The sequence below is a fragment of the Colossoma macropomum genome, unplaced genomic scaffold, assembly GCF_904425465.1.
Source record: "Colossoma macropomum unplaced genomic scaffold, Colossoma_macropomum, whole genome shotgun sequence".
NCBI classification, from domain to species: domain Eukaryota; kingdom Metazoa; phylum Chordata; class Actinopteri; order Characiformes; family Serrasalmidae; genus Colossoma; species Colossoma macropomum.
In genome coordinates this window covers 17,290,112-17,307,609 of record NW_023494794.1, presented here as the reverse complement: position 1 = coordinate 17,307,609, position 17,498 = coordinate 17,290,112, and the positions used below count along the sequence as shown (strand labels likewise).

Here is a 17,498-nt window from a genome sequence, read left to right as displayed (position 1 = left end):
GCTTTTTAGAAATGGTTCTTTGAGTGTTCATGATTCTATAGAACTTATTTACTGAAGAACCCTTGAAGAATCGTCTTTTTAAGAGTGTAGAACCCAGGCAAGCATGTTCCAAATTAATGCTAAATACATAAAATGACATATATTATTTTTAATATCAACTCTTTGCCAGACATTAATGTCAAATAATTCCACTGCCTTCCCTGTTCAATAAAGTACTGTAATCCTTTACACTGAGACTTTGTTAAGAGAGCCGTTTCCAAAGCCCCGCCTCCGCGTCCTCTAATTGGTCTTTCATAGCGTCAGTCTGCGAAAACCCTGCCTCCTGATTGGCTGGAGGGGGAGCGTCTGTAGTAGATGAGGGTGAGAACTGTCAGTTAGAGTGAAACAACAGCTTAGTAACGCGGCGTCCTTCGAACCGCGAGCCGGAGCGAGGCTGAAGCTTTCCAACGAATAAAAACACGGTGGAAATACTTGTTACCGCTTCACATGGGGAGCTGAAGGGAAACCAAGATGATTTGCGCGCTTTACGGAATGCCACTGTTTCCAGTTTTGGAGTTCCTCTTGGTCGCGGTCGCTTTGGCTCAAGGAAACGAGTTCACGGTCGCGAGGGACCCGCGTGCTGCTGTGGAGAACCGGCTGGAGCCGCTCGGTGGAGGCACGGCCATCCCCAATTACTTACCAGGGGAGGACCCCGAGTTAGCACTTTTCACCTCCACAGCTCCATTTATCACAACAAAGGAGAGCAGGACTGCTGGTCAAACCAACCAGCTGCTGTCTTCTGCTGCTTTGGTGACAACCACCTTCGCTCCTTCACCCAAAACAATGGCTCCAACAACAGTTAACGGCAGGGACGTAGGGTTAGCCGACACCACCACACTCTCCACGGGGTCACTTACTCCAGCTAAACCTACTTTTACATCTCCTCCACCTGAAAACTCAACCACACCGGCTAAAAAGGATTCTACTACCACCAACAACAACTCGTGGACGGTGAAAAGCACCCCCTCAGCCACCGTCACCACTGAGAAAGGTAAATTCCTATAGCTGAACACGAAAGCGCCAATATTTCACATTTTTCTTGTGTTTCCCACCTGAGGGCATGACGGTGTGGTTTTATTCGCCATAAAAACTCATGAGTCATTTACATGATCATTTTCCAACCTCTGTTTATTCCATAGAATTAATTTTTGCTCTTCTGCTTTTAAAACTGATGTTACTAATGGTACTAATGACCTGGCCGGCCTCAACTGTGGCGCATTCAAAAAGAAATCAGGCCTGAAACACTCCTTATAACTTCAGCGTAGACGGGCGTTGCTAAACTGCAATAGGCTGAAAATGCAAATATATATAAGTACATCGTGACGTCACAGAACAGTGAATTCAAAGCAGGCTTTTACAGCTCATTTTCAGTATGTGGTCTGTACCACCTGGGCATTGAGCAATACATTTTAATGTTAATATCACACACTTTAAAAAAAAATCTTATTTTCCATATGAGCCTTCAATTAAAGTAGGCTTCTATGGAATGCAGGCTCATTATTCCACCAGTGGTGGTGTCTGAAGTGAAGGTGTTTAGACAGTAGATGTAGTTTTCCACGTCTCTGGGGTGTCTGAATTCACATAGGCTACAGCTAACATTAGTGTTTGTGGGGTGGAAAGAAAACCTTCACCAAAGGCTTTCTCATCTGAAAGCTTCTGCACTTTCCAGGCCCTAAAATGAAATGGGCACAAGCAGTCCCCACCTGTGTCCTAGAACTATTTTCTTGTGTAGAAAGAGCACTAGATATTGTTCCTTCTGACCCATTTTTTGTAATTCCTACTTTCCTTGTTCTCCTGTCAGAATATCCCACTTTTCTTTCTGTTTGTCAGCCCCCCTAAAACAAGTTTTCAATTTCATGGATGCCCAAGGCAGAAGAGCATTCAAAGCTCAGAAGCTGCCTCACCACCTTTTGTTGTAGGACACACCTTTGCGTGCCCTGACGCTGACCAAGCCTTGTGAAGAAAGGTCAGAATGCAGAAATGGAGAACAGCGTCAGTGAATCAGTCTTAATTTATCATTAAAATGACTCTAAAGTGCCAATTTCCTCAGCCTCTTCTAGCGCCTCGAGCTGTGCAAGGATGAGGCAGATGGCTTGGAAATGACCTTCGCCTAATAGCTTTATCATGAATAATTCTACATTTTTCGAAGGCAGAGAAAGAGATCAAAATTCCTGAGCATTCTCCTCATTTTTATAAAGGGATTGGTTTGGTGAAAAATCAGATTTGCACAAATTTCCAATTACACCAGGTGTAGTTGATCAGCCAAGACTTGCTTGGTGGGCTTTTAGTTTACTGCTAGACCAACAAGGCAAACACTAGAAGTCAATAAGCACACAAATCTTTTTCATAAACAAATCCCCAAAACTTCTCATAACCCACTCAAACCGCATTCAGTCTTCATTAAGGTCATGCAGACTTGTTGATGTGTTTTAGCGCACAGTATGCTTTGCTGTGAGCTTTAAAAATGAGCGAAACTCTACTGTGTAGCTGAAAACAGCTATTTTAGACAGGTGTTGTGCTGAATTCCACCTCATCCACAGAATCCGACTCCCTTTCGTTCAGGCGTATGGATTCTAGGTTACATTTTTGGGATTTCTTTTGTTTCTGTTTTTAAACGTGCATCTTGAAGTTTGAGCATTGATTTATAAAAAAGAAACATCAGAAATGATGAACATAATCTGTAGCATCCATATGTGCATGACATCAAGATTTTGGGCCTTACTGTTTGGAGTTCATTGTGAAAGCTAGGTGTAAAGACCTCCACGGCACATTGGATTATGATCATATCACTCAAACCTCAGTTAGAGGTGGTCAGGTGGATCTTGACAACATTTATCATGAGTGTAAATAGAATGTGTTTTCTGTGTCTGTTTACAGTTAGGTTAGTGGAAATGCATCTTCCCAGTGCTGACTAGCAGGTGAAAGGATAAAAAAGGAAATGAAAGATGGAGGATACATGAGGCTGGAGTAAACAAAGCATAATGGAAGGGATGCACATGTTCAGGTGCTTTTTTGCGGGAACAGTAAAATGGGATCTCATCTGGTCACGCTGGGGGCGCTTTTTAGTAAAAAGTGTAAACGGAAACTGGCCAAAGTTTATCGTCACTATTCAAAAACAAACAGATAAATATCTCAAGATTTTCATTTTTTCTACTTCTTTTGAGCACAGCTGCTGCCATTTGCACTGTGTGAAATTTTTATGATAATTGGACCTATAGAAATGAAATTGCTTAGAATAAAATTTCTCTACATTAATTTGCATTAAGGAACGCTTTTTCTCTCTCCTATAAAGTTACCATTTTGGAGACCCTTTCTTTTTGCCCTTGGACAGCAATGATATCCAGATATGATCAGGACATGAGAAATGTTATTACAAGATGGAATTAGGTAGGGGTGGGTGATATGGCTAAAATAAAATACTGAGATACTGAGATATAGAAATTTTCACAAAGCCCAACACAATATATATTTTTTCAGTTATCTGATCAGTTGGAACAGAGAAAAAAAGGGCTACATTTGACAAAATACTATCAAAAACTGTCAATACAATGATTTTTACTCAGTATTTGGTGTACTATGTTGCACTAAATGCAGTTAAAAGACTAATTTTTCTCTCTTTATAATGAAACATGTCAGGTCAGTGTTCCACAAGTACTGATGATATGCATGATATGTTCAGAAAAGCATGTCATGTTGTATTGTGACATAATTTATCATGATAGCAACATATATTGTCATATTGCCCAGCCCTAGACTTAGGCTCATATTGTGGCATAAACTAGGCCCATCGACTACTTCTAGGGTAAGTGTCAAATTGATTTTTGGTTGAACCATCCCTTTAAGTAGTGCAAGGGTCATCAGAAGTAGCTGTACTTTCAGTATCACTAAATGTGAATATGGATAGGGAAACTTGTTTTTTCACATCAGCACTCTTAATACTTGGTATAATCATGGTATGTGAAGCTCATTCACACCGAAGGCGGGTTCCTGTTTAGTGTCTAATCACTTTTGTGGATAGCTGTTCATAAGCGTGGTGATCAAGCACCTCATTTTCTTTTTGTCTCGAAGGGCAGATTAAATCCCATTTAGAGATAGGGCTGTGCTTCTAATTGATCATGTTGATGTTAAATGAGCCTTATCTCTCTCGAGACTGTGACTCAGTGTTATTTCTACTTATCTGTTGATTTTCTGGATCACCTCATATAAATCTTGTTGCTAGGAAAAGGTTTGAGAATAAGGCTGGATATTGCAGTGATGACAGATTACACAAGTAAACTACTTAAAATTGCCAGAAACAGCTCCACTCAGTTCTTTGACAACCTTAGGAACTAAAGATAAGGGTCTCATCTAAAGGGCTCATGACATGGAAAATAAATTTTCCTCACTTTTCACAGAATGAGAGTTTGGTGTAATATGTAAACATCAAAGGATCAGAATGTATCATTCACTCCCTGTCCATCCAGTCTGAACATGGAAACTAAGTTCATTGTTTTTGTGATGTCACAAAAACCAATGCATTTACATATATCAGCCTATTCCTATGTCCACATACAGCAGTTGAGTCCCACCCATTAATGTTGAACTTACAAAGACACTTTCAGTCTGGACTGCTTTTTTTGAGTGAGGTGCAATGCTGGCCCTGCTAGTCAGAGCAGAGGTCATTTACCTGTTTAATTTGAAGAGATAAAGAGAGGTTGGAAAAAGGTAAATTAAAAATGGATTATGTCTGTTTTTGGTGCATAAAGCCACACAAGCGTCATAAGTTGACCTCAGGGGGGAAAAAATAAAATGCAAATAAAATGCAAGCAAAATGTATGAACTGGGCCCTTTTTAAAGATCCTTGTAAGCTATTTGGCATGTTCCACAATGTGCTGTTGAAAATGCAGTATACTTTACCTGGATTTCCTTTCAGTTTAAAGGGGAAAGCCCACTTTTTTTGGACATGGTAAAAGTCGAGGTTGCAGGACCATTTTCTGTTCCGTATAAGAAGATTTTTCTCTGTTGTCATTCTCTATGGCTTTACTGTTTATAGACAAAGTGGGTTGCTATCAACAAAAAAAACAGAAATGTAAGTTTAAGTCCTCTGACTCATTACCTAGCAAAATGTATAATGTGACAGAGAAAAGGCTGTCATCATTTTCAAAGGTTTAAGTGCTTATTGAATATAATATACTAATTATAATCCTGGATTGAGTAGTGCTGGGCAATACTAATCAAATTTAAAGTCACAGTGTTTTGGAAAATATCACCGTTTCAGCTGACATTTAAGTTCGCATTAATAACGTGAACTCATTTTCTGAGTACCGCTACGACTTGTAAGAATATCTTACACACTTGACATGATTCTGTTCTGTTTTCTTCTTTTAGAGCTACGCCAAAGGGAACATATCGCAGTATTGTTAAAGTTAACTACACAGCTATTTTGCATCTCATCACATCGTTTAGCAGATATTATAAAGCGCAGCTATACCACAGAATAAGTCACAGTGACAGCACTGATGAACATCAAGCTCAAGGTCATTTTGCACTCTACTCATATAGATTTAATGGAATAAAACTGTCAACATCATTTACTAATTTTATCACTGTTAATCTTCATCTCTTCATAAATTATGCATTAAGCTAACAATATGACTAGGCTAGTAATGTTAACTGAGGAAATGGACCGTTAGCGTTTGACTGTTTATCTTAAAGGTGTTTCTGCCTTTCCCGCTGTACATTTAAAAATGGCATTTGTAAGTCATCAAGCACCTTCATAAAAAGCAACGGTTTTGAATATTTGACAGTTGAGTGGCGTGATGCTGTGTGTTTGGTGTGCGGTAGCCTTTACTCAGTTTTTCTTTTCCATTTTTTCGATTTATGGACTTAGAGTTGTTCCTTCTAAACAGTCTGAAGCACCCAACACATTGACAGAGGTTATAATAACCTGTCAGGTTGTTACACTATAAGTAAAGCACACAAAGTAGAATTTAAACACTACTGTATTATAGTTGTTATATCATGGATGTACCGTGTTATATCAACGATGTAATGCTCGTTACCTGTCAGTGTCACGGTACACAGGTATCGACAATATAACGCCCAGCACTATTTGGAACTGAATAAATAATGTAATGAGGTCACTATACATGGGTAAGCAAAATCCTCTTTGTCCTACATAGGTTTCCACAATCCAACACCACACCTAAATGGCCTATATAATATACCCCCATTTTCTCTAATGACATGTTTTGTATGTTATTATGATCTGCTTGTGTTTTTCTTTCATGCCTGGCACAACCCAAGCCTGTCACTTTCTCTTGGAGGTGCTGGTCAGTCGAAACAATGGCTAGACCTTCAGCAATGGGGTAAACGAATAGTTTGGCGCACACACTGTTACAGGGAGAGTGCCAGAATCAAGCGTCATCTCCCCAAATGAGCAGTGCCTAATTTCTTTTATTTTCACCAACACTAGTCACACAAAGACACAGCAAAGAGAAAATTCCTTTCGCATTCATCGCAACCCGCGCAAATGCTCTCTAAATACTCAGTCCCATTGTGTGTTCACTAAGCTCTGTCACTGTTAATCAGTTTCTTTAGCAGCCACTGCAGCAGAGCTCGTTCGACAAACTGGTAATTGTCTCCTCCTCACACTTCCCCTGCTGTTGTTTTTCACTTCTCCGTTTCGTGTCCCCTTCAGTCTCACTCTTGGCTCGCTCTTGTCTGCCCGGGTCGCAATGATTTATAATGGATGAACGGTTAGTGCACTGAGAGATGGGGAGGGGGGTAAAGACAAAAGGAGAAGCCATACAGGTTGTAAGCAGGGTGTTTCTCTGTGAAAGGACAAGGGACGTCTTGTTCAGCTTTGTTCGCTGGATTTTGCTCATCGTAGAGGTTCATTCCTCAGCGGAGTCAGAGGTTGTGTTAACTTCAGGCTGTTTGTTTCAGTGTCCTCAGCTTGCCTGCTCCTCTCTGCACTCCCCACATTGATACCCAGCACATTCAGATGTCTCAGTGTTTTGTTTTAGCAGAGGATGATGAGAGAAAATTGTGTTCTGCAGAATTACACTACAGTGTGGTGGCCTCAGACTGGCTTCACGCCAAGAGCACTAGGAGTTAAACAGTAAAGACTGTTAATCTAGCAGGCAGCAGGATGTTAGTTTTGCTTGTTAGTTTTGTTTGTTTGTATTGTTTGTTTGTTTGTCTTTCTTTCTTTTTCTTTCTTTCTTCTCAGCCTTTTCTTTATAGCCTTATTTTTTCCATTTCTTTCTTTCTTATCTCTCTCTCTCTCTCTCTCTCTCTCTCTCTCTCTCTCTCTCTCTCTCTCTCTGGAAAACAGCTGTTTACAATGAATTTATCTACTGGACCACTGTACAGTAACTGTGCACTCTATTGTTTCTGACAAATTGCCAGTTGCACTGAATGTCTTATAATAAAATATTGAACACATTATAGGTTTGGATCAAACTGTGCTATGATTTTTATAAGAGAGCTTGACGATTAGTGTCCCATTTAATTTTCCACGTGTTTTTATGTAAGATATGTAGTAAAATTAGGTTAAATATCATTGCCAATGAGTAGCAGTGATTTAAGGTCACATCTATAAGTAATAGACCTACTTGCACTAAATTTAGCCTGTGTCCTGAATGTGATGGATATGTTGTTTATTATGTGGCCATTAAGAAGAGCAGAGGATAAAGTCTCATAAATTCTCAACACAGCAGAAGCTGCAGGGCCAGATAGCGTTGCTGTGTTTAAGCTACTGCTTTCTCTGACTGCAGCACTTCAAGGGATTTGGTTTGAGGCAATTTGAGTTCAGATTGCTTCCATACATACAGTATGATATACATCACTGGAAAGAAAGCATGGAATACAAATGCAAGCCCCCCGAAGTACTGAATGCCTAAACCATTAATCATATTTGAACGTTTCAGGCTGCCAGTGGCAAAGCATCCGACAGCCGGTTTTGATGATATGTTGTTTTGTTCATTTGTGGAGTTCAGTGTAGAGTTTCGGTGTTGAGAAATATCACCTCAGGAATTTCCCATTCTTACACCCATGTCTTCATTTTGGTCTTAACATCATTTCCTATCATTCAGAAGAGTTAATGCTACTTTTGCTGTGCCATTAAGGAATAGTGTGCACTTCAGAGGAGAGTTGTGTTGGATTTGTTTTGTACAAACATCATTAAAACGATCAGGAATCATGTCTGAGCACCATAAAGAGCTACTCAGTGACATTTGTTTACTGTAGTCCCTACTGTTTTTGCTGTTTGAGTGTGATGTTAGTTTGCGTAAACATAATTACAATATTCAGGAATCATATTTTATAGCACCATAAAAGCTACTCTGTGATATTTATTTACTGTAGTCCCTTCCATTTTTTGCTGTTTGATTGTGATGTTAGATAATTTGTAGGGATGCACAATGATATCAGCATAGGGTTAGGGTCATATCGGTATCAGCACATAATTGCTTAAAAAAAATTAAAGGTATTGGACAGATGTTTAGATTTGGCTGATGTTTCAAACTGATATTCAGTGATGTATTTATTGTGCTCGAGAAGAGTAGAATGTTTAAGTGATACTAGGTTAATGTGCTGTCATTTCTGTATTTTATTAATTTTACTGTATTTGTAACGTTAAGATCCTCCGTAATGTGAATGTTTTCTGCATTGTCTAAATGCCTATGTAGCAGCATTATATAATATATATTGGGATCGGCCTATAATTTGGCAGTTTTAAAATAATGATCTGTCTTAAAAAAAAAAAAAATGAAGCACCTCTAATTGGTTCACTGTCGACGTCCAACACCGGTCACTCTACTTGTGCTCTCAGATATGAGTCTTTACCTTTCAAATGTGGGTCATCTGAAAATCATCTGGACCTGATCCTGTGCTGTGGTGTAGCACTTTTACACATTTTGGACATTTTTATAGTGTTTATTTTTTTTGTAAAGAACCGTTATTACCATGTGCCAGGGGTGTCCAAAGTCTGGCCCCAGGGCCAAATGCAGCCAACGGACATATTTTAATTGGTCCCCAGCTTCTGTTTTACAATGTATTACGTGTGGCCCGCCAGCCAGTACGTTGCAATTCTTCCTTTCACTTGATGGTGGCAGCTGACCAGACCTGCAGCTTCATTTAGTAAATGACATTTAGTCAAGACTACAGGCATAAAGCTCAGACTAAACACTGAAAACTGCCGATTTTGGCGAGATGTTAACTTCTTATCAGAACAAATTCAGTAGTTCAATAAATATTAACCCCTTAAGGTCGAACAAAAACGTGTCTACACTGTGTTTATTTGATATGTAAAGAACATTTACAAAAAATGTATAGATTTTTGTTTAGTTTATCTCACAAATTATATTTTTCAACACGTAAACACTTAAATAGGAATATGATTAATGCATTAGACATGTTTATCGTTACTCATAAACAGTTTAATTATTTATTATAAGTACTTATTGATCCAAACTGTTCTGAATGAACAATCCAACAGTAAAAGAAGCCTTGTGCATCTTTTATATGCTGATAGGAAACAGGGTAACTCACAGAAAACTCATTCTATTCACTGATATTTCAAAAACTTAATATTTTGAATCATTTGTGAATAATATGTCGGCCCTCAGGTATTTTAACACGGTACAATCTGGCCCTCTTTAAGAAAAAAAGTTTGGACACCCCCTGCCATATACCATAGAAATATTTGGAGATGGTTTGAAAGTATGATAAAATTGGAGATCGTCTAACCCTGCATTGGCCCACAATTGCCACACTGATGCATCACTAATGACTCATTTCATTGACATCAATAAAAAGCATTAGAAATCATATTTGGAAGTACTAGAGTTTGCTCAGTCATATAGGCTTGGGCCTACAGTGATATTAGCTGTAGTCTCTAATGTTTCAGCTGTTTGAATAAAGGCTACATATGAGACAAATCACAAGCAATAAGTGAAATGGAGCAGTGATGTTGCTGATTTACATTGATGTGGTAATGTCGCAGTCACTCTTTGAAATGTGCATTAGCCTCTCATAAGCAAATGTATTTGGAGAGGCATAACCCAGTTTCCTTCTCAGCCATTTAGTCTAATTTAGGCTCCTCTGCTTCGGGAGTTTAGATAGGTCTGCTGGTGCGACTTGCCAACCCTGAAAGATCCTTAGGCCTTAACAAACATGAAAACAACAAACACAAATCCACTGCCTTTCTAGACTCTGCAGCACCCACATTTTCTTTGCTTTCTCTGTTTGTATCTGTGTATGTGCACTTTGCTCTCATCTCTATTTTAAAAAGAGGAGTCAAGGACTTGCGTACTCATACTGGAGTAGTCAACTGCCATGCTGGCGATGGGTCAGTGCAACTCCAAATATGATATTGACCCTGGAATTTATCCAGGCTTCGTGCCTGCCTACTTTGCAGCTAAGTGTGAGACACGTATTCACGTTCTGCTCTTCGCTACAGGCTATATTCTCTACTAACCGTCAGCATGTTTCTTATGTAGTACCTGAATATGAATCCAGCTTGTCAGAGCCTGCTGGGATGTTGCGCAGCTGTTGGAGGAGCAAGAACGCTCCCCCACTGTCTCCACCTCCCTCTGTGCTCATTACCCACCTCTCAGATGGAAATCCACAGTGTCAGTCTGGTGCGGTGAGTAGACAGCCGTGGGCAGAAAATGAAATGGTTCCGTCTTCTTGTCCCACCCTGTGCAAATCTCTTCAGAAACTCAGAGGCGAGAATAGACCCAAGTATGAAAACATCTCTGATTCTGTGTCCAGGCAAACTTAATTTCGATACACTGAAATTCTAAATGTATGTCTGTCAAGTCTGGCGAACGGTACGGCCTTTATTTTGAGACATTTTGGCAAAAAATACATTTATACATCTTAACACAAATGCAGACGATCAGCCAACACATGTTTTGTCTTTGTCTAAAGTTTAACTAATCTCAGATAGACTTGTTTATGTGGTACCTAAAAAGGTCCTGTGACTTAATAGTGGAACTTTTTTAAAAAGGTTCTTTTCAACAGGGGTTCCATCATAGAGAAGAACCATTTAGCCATGTAAAGAACTGTGCCTTTTACTAAAGACCCTTGAAGGACCACTTTTTTAAAAGATGTGAGTAACTTAGGCGTGCTGTTATTTGCACTTGGTGACCATGTTCAGGCCCGTATCTCTCATATGGACTTTTTCCTTCAGTTGTTGCCCTTATTCTTGCTGATAAGCACCATTAACAATGCGTTTTTTGTTATAACTATATTTGCACGGTGAATAGTCCTTCTTTATGATGGAACCCCTCTTGTAAAGAAGGTTTTAAAGTTATATATAGCACCAAATAAGATTGTATCTAGATGAAGGCTTGTTTTCTGGTAGCATGTGTTGATATTTAATAGACAGGGCTGGAATCTGTTGGTGTTGTAGGCTGAAGCATGATGCAAGCTGAGCGGAGAAGATAACAAGAGGCTCTGTAAAGCAGGTGGCAAAGCAGGGTGACAGTGGCCCAGCAAGCCAAAGGGACCATACTAGTCACCCTGAGGGGGCCATGCACTGTCATTGCATAATAGGTCTATAATTTTCTTGCGTAACAACGTCAAAGCTACTAAAGCTGACCCTAGATGTTTGTCCCAGTACATGAAGTGCTGTGACGCTCATGTACACAAATTATAGAATGCACACTCTACTTTATCACACAAATGACCACCCTCTACATTTTGTCCTGTCATGTAATAGGCCATGTGACATGGGCCAGTGTAAGACGAAGGGAGGTAATGGACCAGTGCTTGAGTCATTATGCTTGATTACTGGTGTGCATCCTTGTTATAAGGTCAGTTGGTAAGAGTACGTAATCGTAGTTGCACAGTACAGGCAAGTATAAGCAGGTACGGAAGGCTTGTTGCAAGGTCATTGGTCTAAATATTTTGAACTAAATAGAACTAAATAGAACTTCTAAATATGGATTGGAATGATCAACTGACTAATGAACCAACAAATAACAGCTGTTGGACCAATGCTATTGGTCAAAAAAAGTTAATGTAAAGGAGCAATAAGTGATTTTTTTGAGCTTGTGAGCCATTTCTGACTTCAAATGTAAATCATTCCCTGTCGTTGCTGTCACTCACAGTTGAAGCTTACGTTGCTGAGAAAGTGTCAGACTGACAAGAGTGCAGCTTAGCAAATTATTTATTCTTTATGAGCACTATTAAACTAGCCATATTGGCGAATATATTTTTAGATTGATTGCTTGTGTCGCTTGCATTCATTCTGTGTAGCAGGAATGCTATTGTGTGTTTGCTGGTGTCAAAACTTTGACTCATATTTTTCATTTGAAAAAATAAACAGCCTAACTTTTTGGTCATATTAACAGTGTCTGACAATCAAAAATAAGTATTTGATCCTATTTTTCCAGCAGAACACAGCAACTTTAGGACTGGCCAGCTAGGAAACGTGATGCTGATGTTTACCCTGGTTCTTTGTTGACGCTCCATTTATTGGACATGGCCTTCTGTTACTTGCTGCTGACCCCCTGTCGCTTCTGCTTGTAAAGAGCAGTGATGATCCTCCATGATCATTTTTTTCCATTCAGTAGTCAACAACACACAACTCGCCTGTCAGGGACTGCATTACATAACCTCTGGGAAGGTGACTAGCGTAGCCTTAGCTTTAACCAACAAACACGCTAGTTTACCCCACTGTTGTTACATGTTCTAAACATGGCATCACCCATATGTGGACCCACACATAATTATGATTAAATGGTTCATACAAGCCTACAAAGTAACTTTGTCAAGTATTTGTCTCAGGTGGGTCTACATTCTAAAACTTAAAGACAGTTATAAGCATTGCTTATTGCTCTTTTTATTTAATGCCAGTTAACAAGATGTCCTATTTGAAAAGGCAGTTTTATCGTTCAAATAGATGAACGTTTCTGAATTGTATGCAGTATGGTGAAATGGGCATTTGGTTCTGTTTGATAGGCTTAGCTGTCAGGTCATAAGAATTTGGCAGAATTCGCATCCCTTCTTCTAACACTATTCCCTTTGAAAGCTCTTCCTGTGCGAGTTCTGATATGTTCTCTATTCCGGCTCTCTTGATTTTGACGGCTGCAAGGAAAGATGTGCAAATAACAGCTGCTGATGGCTTCATTCCACTCGTCACGCTTGCTGACAGTTTTCACATTGATAAGAGCAAGCCTCAAACTCCCATCTATGACAGTTTTCCATTTGACAGCACCCGGCACTCCTGTAGTATGACAGGTGACAGATGTGAAACTAAGAGAGTGTCTGGCAGTAAATGTCTCCAAGTGCTTTATTTGCAGCTGTCACAAATCCTGTGCCCTGAGCCACCTCAAACTGCTTAAAAGTGCAATCAGTAGAAGTCTAGCATAGCTTCTAGCTAGTGTTTTGACCTCCTCTGTGAAGTGCGCTCTGCAGCATTTTCTCAGTTCCAAGTTCATTTTAGAAACAACCATAAACTGTGATCCCTCAGGCGTAGAATGATTAAAAATGTGTATTGTGGTATTTAGTAAGGGGCACTTGCCGTAAGCTGATCTGTGGTTCTGTGGAGGCTCAGGTGTCTTAATTTCCTCTGTTCCTGTGTGAATTGGTAACAGATACTCACCCAGGGCTCTACTTCCAGGTGAACTTGCACATCACCTCCTGAGCTGGCCTCCACTCAGTCTAGCTGAAGGCTGTGCCCTCTCATATTTTAACACAATATGAAAAACTGTCACATTGGATAAATCATTGCATAGAGCAGAAAACTAAATCCTTACCTGTTCATTGGTGTAATCTAGTCTGAAATAGTGTGTAGACTTGTTACAGGATCCAGTACTTCAACGCCAAGTTGATGTCTAAAAAAAAAAAGTACTAGTTTTCTATGGTATTGTCACAGCATATGCTATAATAACTGCTTAGCATATGGTATTGTAAGCAGTTAGTCAGGAAACTTTCCTGTCTAACTGTATACAGAATAAAACTTGCAGACAAACAAGACCGCAAAACTGTGTGACAGAGGTGTCTAAATGTGCTGCTGCAGTAATAGCAGTGACAAATAACATTGCAGAGCTTAACACTTTGCATTTGAGTCAGATGATAAAGACACAATTGATGTGTAAAATGCAGCTTGCAAACAGTGTCACTGATAATTTTATATTGAAAGTAAATTTAGCTACGTGCTTGGCTACAGACGGACATCCCTGTGTGACTCTGGTTTAAACTATGCCTTATGGTGACGTCCTTATTGTCATTATCATTCAGTGAGATGTGAGCAAAATAACATTTTTTTTTTTTTCTTGCAAAAAATCTGTCCCCATGACAGTCTTAAAAGCTACATGCTGTTGTTCTTTTTATTTTCTGATCCAACGCCTCTGACTTTTAAATTACTGTTTCAGACTTTCAGAGGGTGACTCACAGCAGTGCATTACCACCATATTTTAGCATTTCTTTTTTTTGTCCTGACTCGGTAATGCATTAATGTTAACAAAAAAGCCTTACATAGTGCGGCTATATCAGAAATTAAAAAAACAAAATGGAGAAACAAAGTTTTGTTCCGACGGTAAAGCTATACACATTGAGACTAGAGCTGGGCGATATGGCCAAAAATGTTATCACGATAAACAAAATTTATATTGTTCGATATCGATACATATCGCGATAAATGTCAAATCATTATTTCTTTCAAGTTTGAAGGCTGATTTTTGCTCCTGGGTGGTTAATTGCTGTTTTAAACTATCCTTTATGGTCGGAACACAACAAACACTCGCCAAACAGTGGAACATTTCACAGATCTGTCATGGGAGAGTGGGAGAGAGTCTCTGGTGAGCTGATTTTACCAGCTGGAAAAGCATGGCTATTTTGTAATAGTCGTCGGTAATAGTGCTGTAGTTGTGAGGATTGTGATTTAACGCTGCTAAAGCTGGTTAGGATGTACAGAAAGAGGTGAGTTCGCTGTAGGACAGTACAGTTACACCACTGACCTCGTCACTCACACTCGGTCACAAGAGATCAGATCGCCTTTCGCTCCGCTCAAACAGGGAATGTATAGCCTCGCTTTTCAGCCGTTGCTAAAGACTCATCTTTCTCGTGGCCCCCTCCCTCTCTAATCATGTAGAAAAACTCGGAAGTGTGCCCTCTCCTGGCGACAGCACAGTAGTGTCGCTTTCCTTGCAGTAGAAAACCCCACCAAGGCTTTCGCTGAATGTGGAAGTGTGAGAATGGTGTATTATATCGAACATTTATCGAACATGTCGTATCGCTCTATTGAGGAAAAGTTATATCGCGATAATTATCGTTATCGTTTTATCGCCCAGCCCTAATTGAGACTAGTTAAAGCGGATACTAAAGTAGATCATTGTAACATTATCTTCGACGAGGGCCCCTGCATGCACACTGTAGTTAGTGTAACGTGGGAAAGAACGTTTACACTTTTTTGACCCAGACAACCAGCTTAGCAATGCTAAAACACACCTGATTCAACTCTGCTGTTAATTGGCAGGTTTAGTGGGTGTGTTTGAGTAGGGAAGCTACTAAACTATGCCCCCCTGCCATAAGCTGTGATGTGCGAGGTGTGAGGGAGAGTTTTATTTATGATTGTACATAATTGTGTTTTATTGTTAATTCACTACTTTTCTCTTTAGTGTCAAAATCACTTGCGTTTTTTAAAGGGCCTATACCATAGAAAACAGTATACACCTTACTTTTTTGGAATAAAAGAGTATGTAGTATGTAAACATTGTTAATATGTCAAACCGTCTATTCCATACTGTCAATATATGGAAACTAAGATGCAAAAATAACCCATTTCGAATTCACTATTTTCATGAGGTCAAAAAAACAATGCGTTTACATTTATCCACCTCTTCAGCCTTTATCAGTTTAGCTCTGCACATTTAACGTTGTAGTTATAAGGAGCGTTGCAGCCCAGGCTGCTATTTGAATGAGGCGCTAAACAGAGCAGCCACTTAGAACAAAGAACATTTGGTCTTAAAGGCACAGTAACAAAAACAGCCTGTTTAATTCTAAGGAATAAAAGTTGTTGGGAAATTGTCATGTAAAAATTATGACAAACATCATAACTGGATCTCATAAAAAATTGAAAGACAAGACAGATGTTTTTTCAGTGAGTATATGTAAATGCTAGTAGTTTCCCAGTGAGTACACAGTGTAAATCTGCATATCACACAGACTAAACTTTGGTCCTGTTGTTCCTGCACCTGCAGATTTGAATGCTGAGGTCCTAGTTTGGAAAGTACAAGTGCGTTCAACCAGTTTAGGCAGACCTATAGATTCACATAGGACTGTAGTCAGCATGTATCCAAACAATAGGGACATCCCTCCATTTCAAGCTGATGGCTGGCATTGTTACTGTAAGAGTTGAGTAAGAGGGTTTTCTGCTGTATGTGGCACAGCTCTCCCATTGTGTAATCTTATCTTTAGCAAGGTCACCTCTGATTCACAAGCAGATTGCCCCCCAGTCCACCACTGGGAACTGCACTCGCTGTTAGCGCCTGCTAAATATATCACTGCGCTCTATTTCTCGCACTACGTCAGAGATTGTGTGTGTGTGTGTGTGTGTGTGTCCAGAGACAGGGTAATGTACAACAATGAAGCACCCAGGGTTGCATAGTATGGACAAAACGTCCTATTGTGATTCTGTTGCTAAATACTTTATTTGTACTGTGTCCTATAATATGTTAAAAACATCAATTAACCTTTGATGTAATGTGATTAAAGAGCAGCCTGTGTTATTTGACCAAACATTATTTACATTTGCTGGATCCTGTGAATGCCTTGTCGGGCAAACACACCCACAGACTTCTTCCTTGCTGTTATCTAGATCAGTGGTTCTTATTCCTAACCCTTCAATACCAGTAGTGATGCTCATTTCCAATCATTTGGAAAAATTTAAACAAAATGAATCAGTTGTTCCGATCTTTCAAAACCTGGGTTTCCTTAATGGTATCAGCAAACTGAACATTGCTCAATGCTCAGTTTGACTTATGGACATGACACACTTAAGTCTGTGCATAGAATAGAACCCTTCATAAGGTTGTTTGATTTTATAGAGGCGTAAAAAGCTTAATCTGTTTATTCATGTTGTTCAACTGCTACTGAGAATTCATCCTTAAAAGTGAAACATCAGTAGGGTTGAGGCCAAACTTCTCCATTTTAAAGCTTTCATTTCTGACTGTTAATTTCAGCACTTCGTCAGTTTATACACAAATATAAGACACTTGTAATCAGTATTTTTGCATGCAGAAGCAGTAGGAGAGCAAACAGTTATGATTAAAGGGAGCTGAATCTAGAAGCAGAGAACATGCATTTCAAACTGTTTCAAAACCTCTGCTTCAAACGCAAGCGTTCCAGAAGAATCTAAAAAGTAAGAGATTGACTTGTTCATTTCTTCTACCATAATTAAATACCATTGGAGTGCATGTTGTAGTGGTTTTTCCTGCTCCAACATGCCCTGTTCACCTCAGGAA

At 39.5% G+C, this 17,498-nt stretch overlaps 1 protein-coding gene across 1 annotated transcript in view; it reads left to right on the top strand.

Moving 5' to 3' along the window:
• Positions 1–366: 366 nt before the first annotated feature.
• Positions 367–17,498, top strand: part of si:dkey-220k22.1 (multiple epidermal growth factor-like domains protein 9) — a 124,499-nt gene continuing 107,367 nt past the window's right edge. The window contains exon 1 of the mRNA XM_036580395.1: positions 367–1,030. Coding sequence (XP_036436288.1) covers positions 511–1,030 — 520 coding nt within the window. The 5' untranslated portion in view covers positions 367–510. The remainder of the gene's footprint in view (positions 1,031–17,498) is intronic.